The sequence below is a fragment of the Trichoderma gamsii genome, assembly GCF_001481775.2.
Source record: "Trichoderma gamsii strain T6085 chromosome Unknown Scaffold_27.2, whole genome shotgun sequence".
In the NCBI taxonomy this organism is placed as follows: domain Eukaryota; kingdom Fungi; phylum Ascomycota; class Sordariomycetes; order Hypocreales; family Hypocreaceae; genus Trichoderma; species Trichoderma gamsii.
In genome coordinates, this window is record NW_020171364.1 from 46,501 (window position 1) to 65,446 (window position 18,946).

The 18,946-nt window shown below is 49.1% G+C and overlaps 4 protein-coding genes across 4 annotated transcripts; 2 read left to right on the forward strand and 2 right to left on the reverse strand.

Moving 5' to 3' along the window:
- Positions 1–667: 667 nt before the first annotated feature.
- On the forward strand, positions 668–1,864 carry TGAM01_v207323 (hypothetical protein; the record flags this gene model as incomplete). The annotated part of the gene is made up of 2 exons (XM_018807599.2): positions 668–1,551; positions 1,612–1,864. The coding sequence occupies 2 exons, from the start codon at positions 668–670 to the stop codon at positions 1,862–1,864; spliced, it is 1,137 nt and encodes a 378-aa protein (XP_018659243.2).
- A 5,569-nt stretch (positions 1,865–7,433) lies between these two features.
- On the forward strand, positions 7,434–9,900 carry TGAM01_v207324 (hypothetical protein; the record flags this gene model as incomplete). The annotated part of the gene is made up of 3 exons (XM_018807598.1): positions 7,434–7,632; positions 7,838–8,793; positions 9,166–9,900. The coding sequence occupies 3 exons, from the start codon at positions 7,434–7,436 to the stop codon at positions 9,898–9,900; spliced, it is 1,890 nt and encodes a 629-aa protein (XP_018659242.1).
- A 3,034-nt stretch (positions 9,901–12,934) lies between these two features.
- On the reverse strand, positions 12,935–14,073 carry TGAM01_v207325 (hypothetical protein; the record flags this gene model as incomplete). The annotated part of the gene is made up of 5 exons (XM_024550064.1): positions 12,935–13,081; positions 13,159–13,343; positions 13,428–13,699; positions 13,738–13,827; positions 13,889–14,073. 5 exons carry the CDS (start codon positions 14,071–14,073, stop codon positions 12,935–12,937), a joined length of 879 nt encoding a protein of 292 aa, XP_024405152.1.
- Positions 14,074–15,603: 1,530 nt separating this feature from the next.
- Positions 15,604–17,472, reverse strand: TGAM01_v207326 (external NADH-ubiquinone oxidoreductase 1; the record flags this gene model as incomplete). The annotated part of the gene is made up of 3 exons (XM_018807596.1): positions 15,604–15,677; positions 15,735–17,039; positions 17,112–17,472. The coding sequence occupies 3 exons, from the start codon at positions 17,470–17,472 to the stop codon at positions 15,604–15,606; spliced, it is 1,740 nt and encodes a 579-aa protein (XP_018659240.1).
- Positions 17,473–18,946: the final 1,474 nt, after the last annotated feature.

Genomic DNA, 18,946 nt, shown 5'->3' on the forward strand with positions numbered 1-18,946 from the left:
CGGATAAGAGTTGAGATGCCCAAAACAGGACAGACCATAATATACGCCGGCGATATTAGTCCGTCCGTATTCACCCTCGCTTGCTATGGTCTTGGACACACACCCCTTCAGATCGGACTTTATCGAGATCTATCGAGCTCTCCTTGACTCTGGTGAACACCCATACCGCATCCACAATTTTTTTTCTTCTATCTCGGTGTCACTATGTCACTATCTGCCAAAGGCTCTTGCTCTCTGAGGACTGATCTGCAGGTCGGCTTGTCTCAGGCCGCTAATGGCATATCCAGGGACCATTCCAATCCAAGTTCTTGTATATCTTCACTCTGTCCGCCCTCGTAAATAACAAACACATTCCCGCCAGATCCCCATTCAGCCCCCAAGTTTCTGCATGATCAGTCTTTCTTCCTGACTTGACCGTTCTGCTTTGCTTGGAGTACTACCTCCATATTGAAGGGATCCTAACTTACGCTCCTTCAATACTCAACCCTCTGCGATTATCCTTAATCTTTATCATCAATATTATCATCATCACCATCAATTTTAACAACACGACATTACCGATTGAATCGTGTTTTTACATCATTTTCAAGCAGACTTCGCCACTCATTCCCTCATTTACAGCCCCCCGCCCCCCCTCTCTCCGAGGCCTCAAAGACCATAATCCAAGATGCCACCCCAAGGGCAATACCAATACGAGTTTGAGGGGCCCAGCCCTTATGTGACCTTACAATGTCCGCAAAGCGCCATCCTTTCTTCAGTTTCTTCTAATTCATCTCCTCCGTACGAGGTCTTCACCCCCATTTCTCGTCGTTCTACATCTAACGAGATCAGAATGGACTTTGACGACCCTTATCAGTATGCAAGTACACCCACACCGCCTGCGGTAGTGATGCCTAAGTACTTGTACCCCGTGCATCCCGTGAAAGCGGAGCACGAGTGTATGTCTTTCTCTTCCTCGGACGGAACTCTTTCTCCTTCCACACCTCACAGAAAAATGCACGGCTTTATGTCCCACGAATACATACTCGACGTGAACAGCATCAACTCACACTCTATGGGTTCCATTTCCCCCTCAGGCCCAGTCCATGCCTACACTGAAGCATCTTTGCCATCAACATCCTACAACATCATGACACCTACTCACAGCGTCTCTCCCTCAGAGATTGTGGAGAGTAATGGCACTACATGGTGCAACAGTGACAGTCCCATCTTCTTCAGACCAAAGCAACAGTCGCCGCAGCATGTCGAGCCCTTGAACCTTCATCAGCGATACTCAGAATCGCCGATGGGTCAAAGGTACAACAACAACTACCACCCACATTCTCAGTCGCCGCATAGGTTGGCAAGTCAAAGAGGCCCGGCTTGGAATGCCGCCGTCATGACCAAGTCGGCTCATCTTCAGGAGACGATTCGGATAGAAAGGAAGGTAGTGCCTGAAAAGAATGACCCCGGCTCATACGACGTTGTACGAAAGGCAATGTGCAAGTGTGATTACCCTAACTGCCATAAAGCATTCCGAAGAAATGAGCATCTAAAGCGTCACAAGCAAACGTAAGTACAGTCTACGTCACGAGAGAGCATGCTGTATCAAAATACTAATCTATTCATTAGATTCCATGGAGAAGGTCCCAACCGATTTTCTTGCGAGTTTTGTGGAAAAGACCAGTTCAATCGTCAAGACAACTTGAACAATCACCGCAAACTACATGCCCGCCCCAACAGCCGCAACCGCGGAGTCGAGTTCATCGCCGCTGCGGTCCCGGTCATTGAGCAAGAAGAGCGAAGCCGCAAGAGGCGAGCACCTCCCAAGTCAAGACTACCCGTAGCTGGAATGCCAGCTGAGAAGCGTGCCGGCAGTTACTAGGGACATGGCCCATCATCCCTGCTTGCTCTAGACATGGATTCAGGCGATACCTTGCTTTGAGCCTGTCCCATGCAATCTCATCTATCCGCCTGCCCTGTGGGGCAAGCCACACCCGATAGACGCCGATGCGTCGGGAGCGATAGCGGGCTTGTCATCGGGTAACAGCACATCAATTTTTCTTTTTCATATGTCTTCTTTTTCATGCAGTGGATATCACAGTCTCTGCCACCCGAGAGACCAATAGAATTGGTCTTTCCTAATTGCGACACACCCGTCTGGCGGCTACGGCTCCAGCAAACATCTTTTCTTTGTCTATCTCAACACCGGCCACACACACCCTTAGGCGGCAACATTTACAAAAAAGGCAAAAACAAACCCAAAAGCAATATCGTTTAACATGGCATCTACTGGGAAACTATTTTTCTCACTAATTTTCTTTATCATACTCGAACCAATGGTGGGAGAGGAGGACATACAGGGGAATAGAGAAGGACATCGGCGCCTTTTACTGTGGATCTTTATAATCTTGATATCCCAGGTGGGAGTGAATGGATACGTATATGGTTGACTGGCTTGGCTTTCCTTTTCTTCTTTACTCTCTTTTTCGTTTTCGTTTCATTTCGGTCTTTGCCATTACTCAAGTTAACACCCCCTGTGGAATTTGCCACTGGACCCCGACTATTTTCTTTTTCATTATATTGCCATTATCCCCTTTCCCGTCGGCTGGACGAAGGACCTAGTCGACTATTTTCCAGTTTTATTTACTATGATCGGGAGATACGCGTTTGATGTTTTTTTTTACTGATACCAAAGGATACACGAGACGGTATGGGGTTATTACGGAAACTGTCAAGATAGATGACTTAGCAGCATCCAAAAATTATCGGCGTGTATTTAGCATATACACTTGATAAATGTATAATATAGTATTATTGTGATGAATAAGAAGTTTGGCTCCATAAGGTGGTTCCTTTTTGCTCTGGTGTCTCTTTTTCTTGGAAACCACGCTCACCGCTTCTCTCAACGGCCCTTTGGCCACTGTTTAGTAGCCAAATGTATTAATTGATGCATGCAAGTCTACGGATAGCTGCGTCTGGTTGGCTAGCCCTTGAGCAGAGAGAGGAGGATAAATGGAGGGGGCCGGAAGTTGGGCTCCCCAGCCTCCGAGCTCGCGGCTGGAAGGCAAAACGGTAGAGGATTAGGAATAGTATAGGCGACTGAACCACTGAGAGGAAAGAAAGGGGGGGCGAAAAAGACAAAAATAGAGACATTTCAACGCGAAGCTAAACAGGATTGGGGCGAGCACGAGAAATCACGGGGCTCTCGGCGACCGGTGAGAAAGCAGGTAACCGCGTCGAAATGTCTGCGACTTGCAGGAAAAGAAAACTCAATCGAAGAACACTTTGGGCTTTTCTTGGGCTGGGCGGAATGATACCACGCTACTAACGCAACTAAGGCTTCACCGGTTGCTGTGCTGTGTTTTTATGAGATCGGCTTGCTTTGGCGAAGGTACATGTACATATGCATTAGTGGCAGGAAAGGCTGGCAGGGGTTTTTTTTTGAAGCTACGCGCAGATCCTTGAATCAATTTTTGCAAGGGTCTCTCTCTTTTTTTTTTTTTTTTTTTAAACATATTACTTGTTTCTGTACGGTGTAAAAAGAAGAGCGGGGATGTGAGCTCTTGTCTTAGATCTGCTCAGGTAGCCATATGAGGTGGTAATAACAACCATTTCCTTGGCGTCTACTATTATCTTTGCTAGGGATATGACATGTACACACAAGTTTTGATGAGAAGGGGCGCAGTGGCTATAGTCGAAGTGCCCAGTTGCGGTAGGAGTAGTCGCCTCAGAAGAGAGATAGATCAAAGGGGGAGAAAAGAGGTGGAGATGGGGAGTGGGAAGAGTGAAAACGTGTGAATTTGAGCGAATGAGAGGTGTGCAAGTGTGTTGGGCAGCTTGTGCGCACATGTGAATTGTCTTGGAGAAGAATTTAATGCAAGGAGTGGAGGAAGATGGGACCCTGATTATACGGAGAGGACTGGGGAAAAGGGAAGATTCGCTATTATAGTGTTCAACTATTGAGTGACGCGATATTCCCCTTCGATTTGGGCTTGTGAAAAGTTGAGAGTGGATGCGTGTAATTTCACCACGTTTTCTATTATAAGTGTGAACGTGTCAATGTGAGCATATTTGTATAAGCATGGGTATGGAAAAGCGTTGGTGATGTGGTTACGATGACACTTCACGTGTGAGGCCCCCCCCCCCCCCTGGACCGCTCTTCCGTGTACAATAATGTTAGCCTGAACTACAAGTAAAGAGGCTGAAAAAGAGGCTTCAACTTCATCTCTCACGGCCGCTCAAAAGTCCGATGGCTGATGGCTAGCGTGTTCCATCTCAAGGGCTGAGATTGAGAAGCAGTGGTAGTGGCAGAGGGAGAGAAATTAGTAAGTCAATTACACTACTTCAACGCAGATAGTAAGTGAGTTTAGTTTTTTAGACCTGCTTTAGTACAGACGTCAGTCAAAAGTTAAAAAGAAAGGCACACTTCGAAAAGAAGGATGATCGTCCAACGTAATAATACTGCAGAACAACTGTCCCCCCTTTTTTTGGTCTCAGTGTCAGTGTTAGCTTATGAAATAGTATGTACTAGAAAATGTGCAACGGCCAAGCGTTTGTCCGCGGGCAAAACATGAAGCAGATTATTATCCCGCGTTGGGAAAGGCGATTTCTCAATGTGCAGGCGCACGCAATCATGGCCTGTCTGAACACAGTCTCAGACACAACACAGGCTGCAGATAACAGGGTTTCTGCATGGCCGTTTCACGTGTACGTGTTCCTTATGCAAGTGTACACATGCATATGAGTGCCGGTACTACAAGTAAGAGGTATTTAGAGCCGTATCTACTGCGTACGAGCCAACCAGCCAAGAGGCTAGGAATTAGAAGAACCAACGAGCGACAAGTGTCTTGGAATTGTCTAAATAGGTTAGAATATCGTAACTTGAGCGTCAAAGGCCGTGCTGGTCATTGATCTGTGCGATGGCGGGAAAACAAGGTAGCGGCACGCTCCCAAGCCAAGCTGTCGGGTCAATTTTCTTTTCTTTTTCTCACCGTGTTTGGCATTGTCTGTGTTACGTGACACTGTTAGTACCGTTGATGACATGTTGGCCAAGAGCGCCAAGGAGGTGGCTGTCTGGCTGAGAGCTGGATTGCTCAATTTCTCTTGTTAGCGCGCCACTTCAATATGGGCGATCCGTCGTCGTAGTTAGTTGACTTGATGGGCATCGTGGGCCGAGTTCACCTTCACCGGTCGGGCTCAGCAGCGGCTGGGGACGTATGAGTTGTATGACATGGCTGTCTTAGCAGATTTAGCTTCAGGGTATGGAATGCCCGGAACCGTTCCGTGCCGTCGAGCTGATGGGTTGGCATGACGCTTGGCTCGTCCGAGTCCAGTCTAACCAACCCCCGTATGTGTTAGCAGGACGCATGTATGAACACGCAAACGCACATGGAAGGAACATGGACGAGACAGGCTTGCTGCCGGCCTGTTTGATGCATATCGGAGGTGTCAGTACCAAGTTGGAAGCTGAAATATACGTAATTGACTAAATCTGGTCCATATGCCTTGCTCGTGCGTGCATCGGATAGGACCGGACCTCGTCATTGGGTAGATAGAGGCAGGATAGACGTATTGATAGGCTGGGAGCGGCTATGATGGCGCCGTAGCCGAAATCCTGGAGCGGTGAAGGCACATAAACTCTGTCAAGTGAGGCTGATAGCATGTCTCAGCTGCCAATTGGTAGTATATCATTTAAAACATCGGATTGCTACATGGCACTAGGATGGAGAGGGTTTAAAATTCTGCCTTACAGCTCATCGATGCGCTCTGCTGGCTAGTTTAGTCTGGATACATGCATCCTACGTGTGCTAGTTGTCCATACATTGCGAGCTTCAGTAAGAAAAAAAAAAGCAAATGCAGGAAAAAGCAACGCCTCCCTCCGGCCGTCGGTGACGGTTGTGCGGTGAGGTTGAAAGCGCCATCCGTGTTTGATGCTTTGTACAAGCTTTCGCTTTGCCGTTTTAGCACTCGCCAGGCACCGCTGCTGGCGCTGTGGCGCTCCAATATTTGCATGGGTCTCGGGATAATGGGCTGAGGTTACGGCAGCAGCAGCATCACCTGCATCCAGGCGAAATAGATGATGGGTTGATTGGCTGGGATGGAATATTGTACTTGTGGAGGATAGGCATTAGAACAGCTACAGTACTGTTGGGTACCAAGGCACAAGATACCGTGATGGGCATCGCTGCCATGTGTATTCGGCAGCTGAGCCCTATTCAAGCCATGTATGTCGAGTAACACAGCACATGTACAAGTAGGAACAGGGCAGATAGATGGTGCTACCCCATATGGCTGCTTTAGCCCTGCTGGGCTCCGGCTGTTAAGGCATGCCATCTCAGTCCACCTATTTACAGCACATGCATTCATTAATATTTTTTCACGCCGAGAGCCAGCACATTCGACTTGGCGCTGGGCGCTGACTGCAGCTCGCGCTAGCAGCCTTAACTGCTGCAAGTTGCAGCCTGCAAGCTGCATGGATGCCAATTTGGCGTTGCCAGCATTTCTAGCATTCTTCTGTTGCATGTGCGAAGTCGATCAGCTTTTCAGATGCTGACATTTTGCAAGTGCCGACCTGATGTATGGGACTGGTATTAAGAATGGGTATAAATGCTCCGTGTAGGGTATGTAGGGTCTTACCAGATATGGACGAGATGCACGTGTCTGGGTCTGTTGTATGAGATGGAAAGAGCACACGCATCAAGGGCACATGCTACACACGCGGTCCAGAGTAGTATATCTAGCAGATACAAAGAAAATCAAGTATCAACGCTCTAAAATGGCCGTACTCGCAGGTACACTGCTCCATAGCAGCGTTATTAAGGCATGTGCAGCTCCACCGCTCCTGCCTGCTGCGATGAGAATGAGATGCATGTCCCAATTCCAATCCTTGACCGTGGCAGGCACGACCTTACACCCGAGACCGAGTCGCCACTTCCCGATTTTAGACCCCACTTCCCCGACCTGGAAACCGATGACGGCGTCACTGCCTTGGAGCGAAAATAGAGATGTAAAATAAAAACACGCACAAACATACCCAGGTATAACGACACTAGAGTTATAAGAATTGTTACTTTGTATACCCTTAGAATAAACAAAATAATATGCAGGGGGAATCATTTCAAGCACAACTCTGATAGCATAATAAGCCACATGCCAATGGCTACAAGCTCTCCTATGTCTGGGTACCTGTTGGATTCGGGTCCCGTGCCCAGCTCGCAAAGTGGCACATGTAGCTCCCGCGGCTAGCTAGCTCTATCGGTACAAGCCGCTGCCCACAGCCACCACAGAGCCGGCGCCACGTTCCGACTCCATCCTCGTCGCCCGCGGCTCATCTGCTCCGTATACCCCCCAAGCTGAGTTTATTCTCGCAGCAGCAATTCAATATCGCATGCCTAGTCTGGCAGGCTAACTAACGGCCGGATGCATCTTGTTGAGTGCCGCTCGCCTGAAACATGCAAGTGGACGTCCTGCCTTCGTACCAGCAGGCCACCTCCCGAGGCGACTGGCTGCGGCTGGCAGCTCCATACGTTGCTTTCACCGACTATCCATCGCTGTGTCGTGTTAGCCGCCACTTCTGGTCCGTCTTTGCGCCGCGGATATGGAGAGACCCGCGTGCGGCGTCTGGGTGGCTGGGATGGAGAGAAGACAGTGGTGAGTCTATCAGGCGCTGGCATCAGCATCCGCAGTATTAGAAACAAGGGAGATGTTCCAAATGAGAGAGGAAGAGTAAAGAAAGCAACGAAACTTGAGGGTCGTGTACAAAGGAGAGAAAGTGGGGTGAGAAAACTAGAGAAGTAGAGGAGTCAGAGGTAGTAGAGGGAAGGGGAGAAATACTGGGCTAACGGTTGTTTGACAGATGTCATATCCTGGTGGATCGACTTCATAGATCTCAAGTTGCACAAGCTCTCAGCCCATACTCGCGCATTGGTCCGCGTGCTAGATGCAAGAGCGGCGGCGGGAGACTTCAGCTTATATCTCGGCCTCACGGAAAAGGCCGTTATTCGAGCCTTGGAGCTCTTACCAAATCTGCAGAGCGTTTTCCTTGATAACAATCCTAATATGGAATTGCGCTTTCAGCGCAGCGACGCCATCAATGGCCAGTTGAAACTGTCCATGTTGAGCGTCAAAAATTGTCCAAATGGAGTACCTATAGGACTCATCAAGAACTACTCCCTCCGTGGGCTGATCTTCTTGGACGTTTCTGGCATTGCCAGCGTAACTCCGCGGTTACTAGAGCCTGTGTGCTTGCCTGATTTACGAATCCTCAAGCTTTGCCGTCAAGGAATCAGCTCTACAGCATTTGCCGGCTTTTCAGCTGTCCTCGGGCACCGTTTATGGAGCCTAGATCTAAGTAATAATAAGCTAACTGACGACGCTTTTCAGCATGGACTAAACGCCATGTTTCTAAACACTGATTTGCGATCAGATGCCCGTGCTCAGACGGAGGGTGCTCTGCAGAGACTTCCTGTTGTCACAAGAGGCTATGGTCAATTTTTCATGCTTCACGAGACAACTCAAAGCGTCCTGTTTGTTCCCGACGAGAGGTATCTGGCAGATACTCCACCATATACCGCTTCCAACACGGCCAACAACGCAATAACGCGGTCAGACGGCTCTGTCCCTGTGCGCTCAGACACAGCCGATGGTGTCTTACGTCTCCTGTCTCGACACGACGCCACTGACGCGGCACATCACATACGAAGCTCAGGCCTCACGCATCTGCACCTGTCGGGCAATCAGTTCTCTGCATTTGCAATGGAAAGGATGCTGCGAGAGTCCTATGGCCAGCTGGAGCACTTTGACTGCGATTCAGTGCGTTTGTTCCCGCCGAGCCCAGCAAAAAGACATCTGTTGTGTCCATCCAACGCAATCCAGTTGGATGGCTTCTCAGGGTTATCGCACATTTTTCGCCCAGTGTGGTCTTCCAATCTCCGGTCCCTCAGGATACACCATTCGCTCGTGACGAATATTCCTACCCTACGATGTAGTAGGTACTCTTCCAATGAATGCACATACTTGGCAGAAATGCAAATCCATCCCCGTCTTAAACTTGCTTACCCACTGGCTTTTGTCCCGGACATGAATCCTCGGCTGGAGTCTCTCACATTGACTTGCACCCCCCGCCATTCTTTCGGCCCGCTCGTCCAAACACTGATATCCTTTCTTCAACAATTGGGTTTACAGGAGTCCTATGTGACGGAAACAAACAAAGCCGAGGAGTCTCGGCCTGGAAAGCCGCTGCGATTGGTGCACGGCCTTCAGAATTTGACTTTAGTAATGGAGCCAGAATCCTTGGGCATGGATGAGGCCGAGGATCTCATGACCTTTGACGAGACCCAATACAGTTTCTTTGGCAGTCCAGTAGAAGAGGCGCCACTATCACCGAGGCCCCAGTTAGATCTTTGGACTTGCCCCAATAAGAGCCAACTCAAATCCCCATTGCCGACTGTACAGCCATGGGACGCATATAACCCGTTACCAAGGAGTCCAGATAGAGATCATATGAAAGACCAATGGGTGCTTCATCGCCCAGAAGACAGCAGCAGTGATATCGTGGTATGGGCTGGCAATCCTGAATCGACAAACGACGTGGTCAAATCATACAACTATCTGGTAATTAATTGTGGCTTGAAAGAGGGTGTAGGTCCCGTCAACCTCACTCAGCAGAAAGCTGGTGCTCCATCCGAATGCCTCATTTTTCACACTGTTTGGCTCTATGCTTCTTTGCCGCAACGGATACAACCGCCTCAGGCCGCAGCACTCTTAGATGAGATAAAGTCCAAATCCAAGGATGTAGCTGCTACATTGCGTCGGCTACGGGTTTCCACATATGAAGCCTTTGAGCAAGCACGACAAGCTGACCCTAACACTACAAATTGGTATTGGGGAGGAAGCCTGAGAATTATAGAGTCGGAATAGATGCCCGACTCTACTGGATCATTTACTGTTGATCATGACTATGGCCAATAGGGTACATGTATCTAGGATACATAACACTTCTGTATGATTCCCTATCTTTTTGCCTCCCCCGCTTGGCAGAAATGCGTCCAACATACGTCGACAGGATTGAGACATCTGACAAGGATTATCAAATCCAGTGTTTTCAGCGACAACCGAGACATGCGCCGTCAAGCTTTCTTCATCATGCTGCCACTGGCATGCCAATGAACAGAGCTCAGAGCGCTTAGCCAGCCATTGATGCCCACGGCTAGCACGGCTATTTTCCACACTTGTATTACCATTACCACCTGAGCTACGGGACGGCACAATTCCTCTACGCAGTGTTGTAGCTCAGCCATCCGGAGAAAAAGCCGATGTGCACCGCCTTTTCGGATAGAATCCTCCATCAGAAGCTTGGAAAATACCATGTACGGTGCCTTGGAGCTGGCAAACGTACTCGTATTCTGCATCGGAAAGAGCGGATGCCGGATGAAGACACTCTTCTGTGTGTTTTACGATGGCTGTTTCTTGTGCATGACTTTGGAATCGGTGAAAGCAGATTGGCTCGTAGGTGGTGTTGGGACCACTGCTGCCTTGATCTGCAGCTGAAACATGCATGTGTGCCGAAGTAGTGGTAATAGTAGTGAGTGTCACTCTAACGGAATCGAAGCCCGTGTGCTATGCGAATACAGGGTGCCAAGTGCTTCCTCAGTCGATGCAATAAACCACTTGCTTATGACGAATAGCGTTGTTTGTGGCGAGATGACGGATGGAGATGGCGCCGGGGTGGGTGTTGATGTATAAGAACGAGACAAGGCAGTATATTGCCTGGACCATCTATTGCGGCCTACTGGACTGTGGGCCCCCCTGTCTTGTCTCAGAATCGTTAATCTCTTCTCAAATACGCAACAGCATGTGATTCGTAGATGGACACGGACAAAATGCCGGGCGGCTGGGAGTAATAGGAGAATGTGAAAGTGGCGGCTGCTTGGCTACCCAAGCCCGCAAGGACGGCCCCCGTTCTTTCGGAGCCGGTATATTAGCTGTACTGAAGGAACTAGCAAGCATTCAATATGCCAATATTTGCCTACGTGTTCAGCTTGGGGATGAGTGCGTTTGATTCGACAGGAGCAAATGCGGCTGGAGGTTTGGCCCGTTGGGTACGTGTGCCGATGACTTGGTCTGAGATGATTGGAGCTCTGAAGCCGTATTTGATGTGTGTTTCTAAATTAGCCAAGCGCATACTATAGCATTATACTACTGCGACTATACTGTACTGCAGAATTATGCGTTGGAAGAAACAACCCATAATACACGGCCGAAGCCGAAGCAAATAGAGGCACAATCAGTCCACCATCCGACTCTCGTTTTCTCACATGCCTTGCAAGAGCCAATCATTTTGTTTCTTTTTTTCCTCATTAGGCAATCTATTTTGTAAGCCCATTAGCGCTTTCTCGTTTCTTTTTTTTTCTTCTTATTAGCAAATAGTCGCTCATTAGTCTGGGCTATCTATTTTTTTTTCTGACATGGGTGGGTGACATTCCGTGTCTCTATGACGCTTGGGGGGTGCTTGCCCCTGAGCTCTGTGCCGGAGAATAACAGGGGGCAGAAAAAGCGTGAAAATATTGAGAGCCTAAGCATGTGAGTCGCAGGGGAGTTTTTAAATAAGAAATTGCTTGCAAAGTCTTGCTTTTAATAGTTGCTTTCGGAGCCCGGAGAGATGTTCTTTGACCTCCTTGCTGCTGAGAGGGGTGTGTTCGGTGAGGTGGTTTTAATGCAGCTTGTCAGAAGGGGAATAGGATACAAAACTTAAGCGTTGTTTGGAATAGAGTGGTATTAAATTGATGGCTTTGCTTTCATGTGTGTGGATGGACGCGGAAGAGGGTTTTGGGTTGCCTTTTGCTGTCTAGTTCCATATGCAGCCTGATGTGTGGAGGCGGTGAAGGAGAGGAAAGGCCAGTACCGGAACGGGTTGATACGGGATGGATTGTGGCGCGAAATTGGGGCATTTTCCTGTTACCGCTGTTAACGTGTTTTCTCATCAGAAATAAGAGAACAGAATTTGTGTATGGATGCCTGTAAAGGCACAAATGCATACCTACATGAGCACACTATGAAAGTAACTGTGTGAGAGTGGCTTATAGGCAAAAGGCTAATGTAAAGATTGGTTTAATGTACTTGTGATATTACTAGCATTTATGGTTGATATATCAGGTAGGATAATATAGCCACTAGCTGTAATAAAGACATCGTTGGATGAGAGTGAGTATTGCATATTTGATTGCAGCTGATTTAGAGCTGCGGATATCGTGTGAGTCCATATTATCGAGATTCCCTCGTATCTAAAATTTTGTCATCATAAATTTATCCAAACTGGAGAGGAGAAAAGCCAGGTAGAACAAAGGTAGGATATTCGGTATAAAGGTCCTTCTTTTAGTTGCCTCAAATTTCCCTAAAATAGAACTGGCCAACGTAGACGATAATTCTAGAGATTTAGTGGAAACTGTAATTGAGCTTTATTACGGCTGTCATTTTCTCTAATTATGACTTTGTTGGGATGTAGGAAATGTGAAAAGTGCTGCTAACACTATTTATGGGCAGTAGGGTTTTCAAGAGTGCCGTAGATTATTTAGAACTTTTGCATGCTAGACGCTCTAGTAGATACAAGTTGAATAGAAGCAAGTATGATCCCAAACCATTCGCTATGTCAACTGTAGTAAATTGCAATGAGGGTATCATAAATGAAAATCAGGATAAAAAATGCTGTGTGGATGTAGAGTAGTCTACCTATTGTTGTGCTCGCATTTTGTTCTTTAGACGGCCCGCTCAGTATCTTACTTCAAAGTAATAGGCACTTTATATCTTGGGCGGTAATTTATAGTCATAAATCATGTCGGATATATGCTCATATTGAAATAGTTCATGCTTTTTCGCATCCGTTGATGGGTTGGCAATAAAGATACACTTTTGGGCTATAGAAAATCATGAACGAGGAAGCTTATCAACATCATTACTACCTTTCTCTGATAGACCTTCCCTTGACCACATTGCTCAAGTCTCCTACAGGAATCTGAATTGGAAAATCGACAATGGCCAACGAAATGGCTAAAAGGATATACCACCCAGCCAAACACGTCACAAAAGCCGAAGCGCCAGCGCCCTGTATGTAATTACGCACGAATCAGTTTCTCGAAGCGTTGAATAAGTATGATATACAACTTTCATGAGGGTACGTACCACGAGCAATTTGTGAGCATAGTCAGAGTTTCCCGCAAAATCTTCCGCCTGCGCCCAAAAAGCACCTGTCAAAAGTCCAAAAGCAATAGCCAGGCTGAGAAAGATGACGAAGAAGGCAACGTTGGTGCGTAGCGAGCAGATGAGGAATATAATACAGAGTAGTCCCATGAAGAGAAACCAAAACCCTATATTATTGAAAGAACAGACAGTCAGAAATAATGTATGAAGATAAAGAAGCCATGATTAGGGGGCAATGAATAGAGACTTACCAAGACCGGCATTGAAGCCTGTTGTTTTAAGACCTTCTGCACCAGCTTCGTTCTCGCTCGCGAATGAAGAAAACGCCGCAAAAGACGGATTCAACACGCCTCCATACGAGAGCCAGAATGTACCAAATGTGCAAAACACCACTGCGGGAAAGCTATTGCCAAGGATCCATTCGAGTAGGCCACCGAGGGTCATGAGGATTCCGCCCTGAAAGAAGTACACCGGGCTAGCAGCAAAGAATTCATCGTTAGCAATCTCTGTTTCACCTAGGTAGCTGAGAGTATTGTGAAGAAAGTAAAGTGTGTTACGAACATTGTCGCTGCGCCGTCACCGCCTGCGCCGCGCCAACCCATGAGAGCACATGACAATGGCGTCAAAGCCATGAGGAAACCGACAAGAGCACTATTCAAATTACATAGTCAGTTACTGAACAGTCATTATTAAGTGGGATGTTCTGTCTTACATCGGCGTCGGGTTTCCAAACGTATCTCTCAGCTGTCCCTTGACTTTGCTCTGCGGCGCCAGATACAGCTTCTCGAATAGCTCCGGCGTCATGCTGATGCTCGCTGCGGAGCGGAATCGGTTGAGGGCATCTAAACGGTCGGAGTCGGAGTCGGCATGGTTGCGAGTGCCTTTTTCCTCTGCCATGGTGGAAAGAAGCGCGTTTGGAATGAAGGAAGAGTTGAAAGGAAGATGAAGTGTAGAGTGGGAACTCAAACTGGTCCTCGATTTTTCCAATCATACATTGAGTAAGAGCTTTATATTTTATTGTTCAACAACTGACATATGTTTCGTTTCAGCCCATCAGCGCCTTATCAACAACCTTGTTGTCCTCCTTTGTCCCGGACCCAGTAGCAGCCACGCAGAAACCTAACTTGTTTCTGCCAAGCTCTTTAAACTCCAACTATCAACTGCTTGGAGCTCCAATTGTCGGGAGCTGCCATCTCCCGGCCGCCCGATGTTAGCATGGATAGGTCTTACCTGCAGTATGCTTTACCCCAGACTTGTGTCATAGCAGCATCTCAGTTCCTCTTCCCCGTACTAAGACGCCCCATTATCAGGCCACCAAGCCCTCGTCCGTTGACCTTTCAGCTGCAATCCTTCCAACCCCACATTCTGAACATCCTAGCAAAGCAGCCCAAATTATAGTCAACTACTCAACCTCACCGCACATACGGAGAGATGCCCTCCCCCGTCCACCCCTTCCTTCCAATGCCGTCCGTTGAATCTCCTTGTTCAAACTCGCCGTCTTTCCTAATATAGCAATCCATCTCTCTATTGTTTGCTCCACAATTTCTAGTTAGATTCACTAGCCAATCCACTTCCCGCGTTCTTCCCCGCCTTCATCCACTTCACCCACTTTAATTCCGCTCGCCCGAGAAGCAGGGTAGGTACGTGAGGTATGTATTTTGGACATGTTAAAGCCTTTTATTTGACTTTTGTCGGTGTAGTCGTTATGTGTGACTAAAGATGGCTGTATTCTTATGAAAATACCATTGAGGAGACAAGCGGTGTTGTGGTTCTGAGCGAGCCGCGAGCCCATCAACTACCGAATATTAGTTGACATTAGTTAATATGGACTCTAACTGTAAACGATATAATGTCTATTTGAAATAGTCCCTTCAATGTAATCTGCAGTTGATTGTCGGCGAATGGCATGATTTATTGTAATACGAAGAAAAGCTGACACAACACTAACATCACAACCACTTCAAACTTTACAAAGTTGCAAATTAAGTTACAGTAAAAAGACGCCAATCATCCAATCATTCAATCGCCATTTTAGAATCCCTCTCTTCGCAACCATCCCATATCGTCTTACAGCTCTCCCATAATATATGTATGAAAACAAGAATAGTTACAAAGTAGGGAGGTATCCTACCCTCGAACCCCAATCCGACAATTTGTATTAATCTCCAGCCCGGGCGGTTAAGGACGCCCAGCCCAATCTATGCATAAAAAAAAAAAGAAACGAGTTTTCCGCTTGAACACACAGAACAGACGCCCGCGAACAAAATTGTGCATATGGCGAAATGCATGTGTCCCGTGATGGAATAGTGTTTTTGGTTTGTAAATCGCGGGTAACCAGCCGCTCTTCCTGCGCCTATTTTCTTCTTCCTCTTCTTTTCTTTCGCCTCTTGTCTGTCTCTCTTCGTCTTTCGTCTTTTGTTCTAGAATCTACTCTCGGGAGACGTCACGACCGAAAGCCTTGGACTTGAGCCAGTCCAAAAGGACCAGAACACGGTTTCGTGCTGTTGATTGTTAGTCAGCAGTGATCACATTAGGAAACAATTAGAAGGAATACGTACGGCTGAAGCACATGGAGAGGTAGACACTTCTCCAGAAGAGGTAGGTGACGCTACCACCGGTGGCAAGGTTGCCGTTCCACCAGCTGACGTCGGCGACGGCCTTGTCGCTGCCAATGTAGGCCAAGCTTCCCTGGTGACTGTACTTGAAAGGCTTGATGTCGCGAATCTTCTTGAGTTGTCTCTCCAAGAGCTCAATCTCCTGGGAAGCCTCGGCAGAGTTGCCGCCGGCAATGTTCAGCTTGCCGCTCAGCTCCGCGATGCGATCCTCGTGGTTCTCAGTCTTGGCCATGTTGTTGAACAGCTTACCAAGGAAGTAACCTTCCTGTGAGGCAACCTGAGCGGTAGGGGCGTAGCCAGCGACGGCGCAGTCGCCAATGGCCCAGATGTCGCGGGTGCCCTGTACGACAAGGTACTCGTTGACAGCGAGACCACGGCGCGAGTCCTTTTGAGCGGGAATCTTGCTGGCCAGGTCCTTGACGATGGGGCGGACGGCGTTTCCGGTGGCCCAGACAAGCAGACCGTAAGGGATCTCAACACGCTCCTTGGTTCCGTCGGGACGGGAAACCTCGGCCTCGACGGTCTTGTCAGTGACACGCTTGACCATGGTCTTGGTCTTGATGTCAATCTTCTCCTCGCGAAGAGTGTTCTCGGTGTAGTCGATCAGAGTCTTGGAGAACATGGGAAGAACGTTGGGCAGGGCCTCGATGAGGGTAACCTTGAAGCGGGGGCTGATGTCAGGGACCAGCTTCTTGATGTCCTCCTCGAAAAAGTCCTGAAGCTCGCCAGCGAACTCGACACCAGTGGGGCCACCGCCAACAACGACCATGTGCATCAGACGGTCAACCTCCTCGGGGGTCTGATCCTTGAAGGCGGCCGTCTCAACACAGTCCATGATCTTCTTGCGGATCTGCTGGGCGTCGCCAATCTCCTTGAGGAAGCAGCTGTTCTCGCGGACACCGGGGATGCCAAAGGTGGCGTTTTCCGCGCCAACGCCCACAACAAGCATGTCGTAGGGGATCTCAGTCTCCGAAGTAGCGCCCTTGATCTCGGAGTTGTCTGCGATGCGCACGACCTTGCGCTCGGGGTCAACAGAGGTGGCCTCGGCTTCAAAGAACTTGGCGACGGCCTTCTTGCCGCGGAGGATGCGGCGGACCGGCTCCATGATGGAGCGGTGCTCGATGGTGCCGGTGGTGCATGACGGCAGAAGAGGCGTGAAGAGGAAGTAGTTGCGGGGAGAGACTACGACGACGTTGTAGTTTTCGGTATCGAGCTTCTTGAGGAGGGCAACGGATCCCCATCCAGTTCCTGTGTCCGGATGGCGCGGTCAGTACTCAATTACACCACACGTGAGCACTTTGTAGCTCGGAGTTGACTCACCCAGAATGACAAGCGTCTTCTTGTTGGGGTCGGGCTTGAACTGCTCATCGGGGTGGCGGTCCACGTAGATGTCGTAGGCAGTGTAGCCAACGAGGCCCAGCGCAGACAGGTAGGTCAGTCTCCAGGCCCATCTGAAGGTCCGGCGCAGCTTGCCAGGCTTGGGCTTGGGAGCCTCGTCGGCGTAGGCTCTGCGGAAGGCAATGCGGCCCGAGTGGGCGAGCTTCATGGTCGCGGAGGGCCTGGCCGCTGATCGCAGCATCATTGACCTCGTAGCGGTAGAGAAGGCTCGTGATGCGACAACGCCGCTGGGACCCAATGGGCCGGCCCGGGCGAGGGCTCTCATGGATTGTGATGAAGCCATTGCTTCACGCTCCGGCACCGGGGATCAGTGAGGCCGTCGAGTGGTGGGAGTAGCAACACCAGAAAAGGATGCTGCGAGTAGCAATGGTGCTACGATATTGCTGAACGATATTGCTGAAGTGGTGTTTCGAGGTGGTGTTGCAGAGGCAGGAAACAATTCGACGGCGAGCGCTCGGAAGACGGAGCTTGAGCTTCCTTGGTGGGCTCTACCAGGGCACAAAGGGCTAAGAAAAAAAAAGCTGGATGACGCTCGGAGTTCGTTTAGCGGATTTGAATTTTTTCCCTCTTGCCTACTTATTTTTCCTTCTTAATGCGATCCGCCTTCCCGCAAAATTTAATAACGCAGAAATTGATTGGGTCGGGCACCCACTCAAAAGTTGTCCCCCTATCAAGGCGATAAGAAGAGCGATAGCAACAGTTTCCTGTCATCGCCTTGACGGCTGTTGCCGCCAGCATGTGCTACCATCATCTCCTCGCTAACATCTACTCCTCCTGCTTGTGCTTTAGCGTCCGCCCACTGCCGGTCCAGCCTGTGACTTGATCAATGCGTTCCCGCCTCTCTTCCCGGAAGACCGAGCCTGCTGCGGCCTGCTATCAAAATCCATCAAGATTTCCTAACTGGACCTCCGGAATGATGCGTCCAAGGGCCAATTGCTGGCTAGGACAAAAGGGCTTCTCTAGCAGCTGCACCAGGAAATCTGAGCTTTCGTGCTCTCCCTCTCCCTCTTTATTTCCTTCAACCTGTTGCTTCCTCTTACTGTCTTCAACAGCCTCCCACTGCCGGTTTGATCCGGGCGGCAGGCTGGCAGAGCCGGGACCACATTTAACGCTTTACGGGCCAGCCCCATCGAAGCCACCGGATGCCGAAGCTGTTCCGGCCAGCGGCGCTGACTGAGCGGTTTCGCGGAGAGTTTGAGGCGCTTTTCTCGGGATCTTTCGGAGGGTCTACGACAGGAAGAGGAGCAATGCGGTCTCTCGAGAGCTCTACTAGCTGCATGCGATGACGGGGAGAGAGCTTCACTGTGATGAGTAACTGGATGTGCTAGACGCTTTACGACGCATGGCCTGGGGCACGCCATTGGGCCGGTATCGCTGGATGTCTATCTTTACTGCACGAGATGGAGGGGTACTGCAGTCTGGCCGTGGCTAAGAAGCTAGACGCCGGACTTTGTTCACACGACACTGTCCTATTATCAGAAGCAGCCATCTTCAGTGTGGAGGTGTAAGTAGGCGAGCCTGATACGCCTGGTCGTAGGTAGATGTGTGCTCCTCCACCCTCCCCACGTCCTCTGTTCTATATATATGCTGCTGTATGATCTAAGTAGATTGCCGTAGAACCGAGTTGAAACGATGGAGACCCCATGATGGGCCCAGGTGGTCAGTATATTCAGTATGTTCGTAAGTAGTTGCTTGAGGGATGCAATTCAAGCCCGTCTTAGTACTTGAAAGCCGGAAGTTTCCAGTGCTGAGAACAT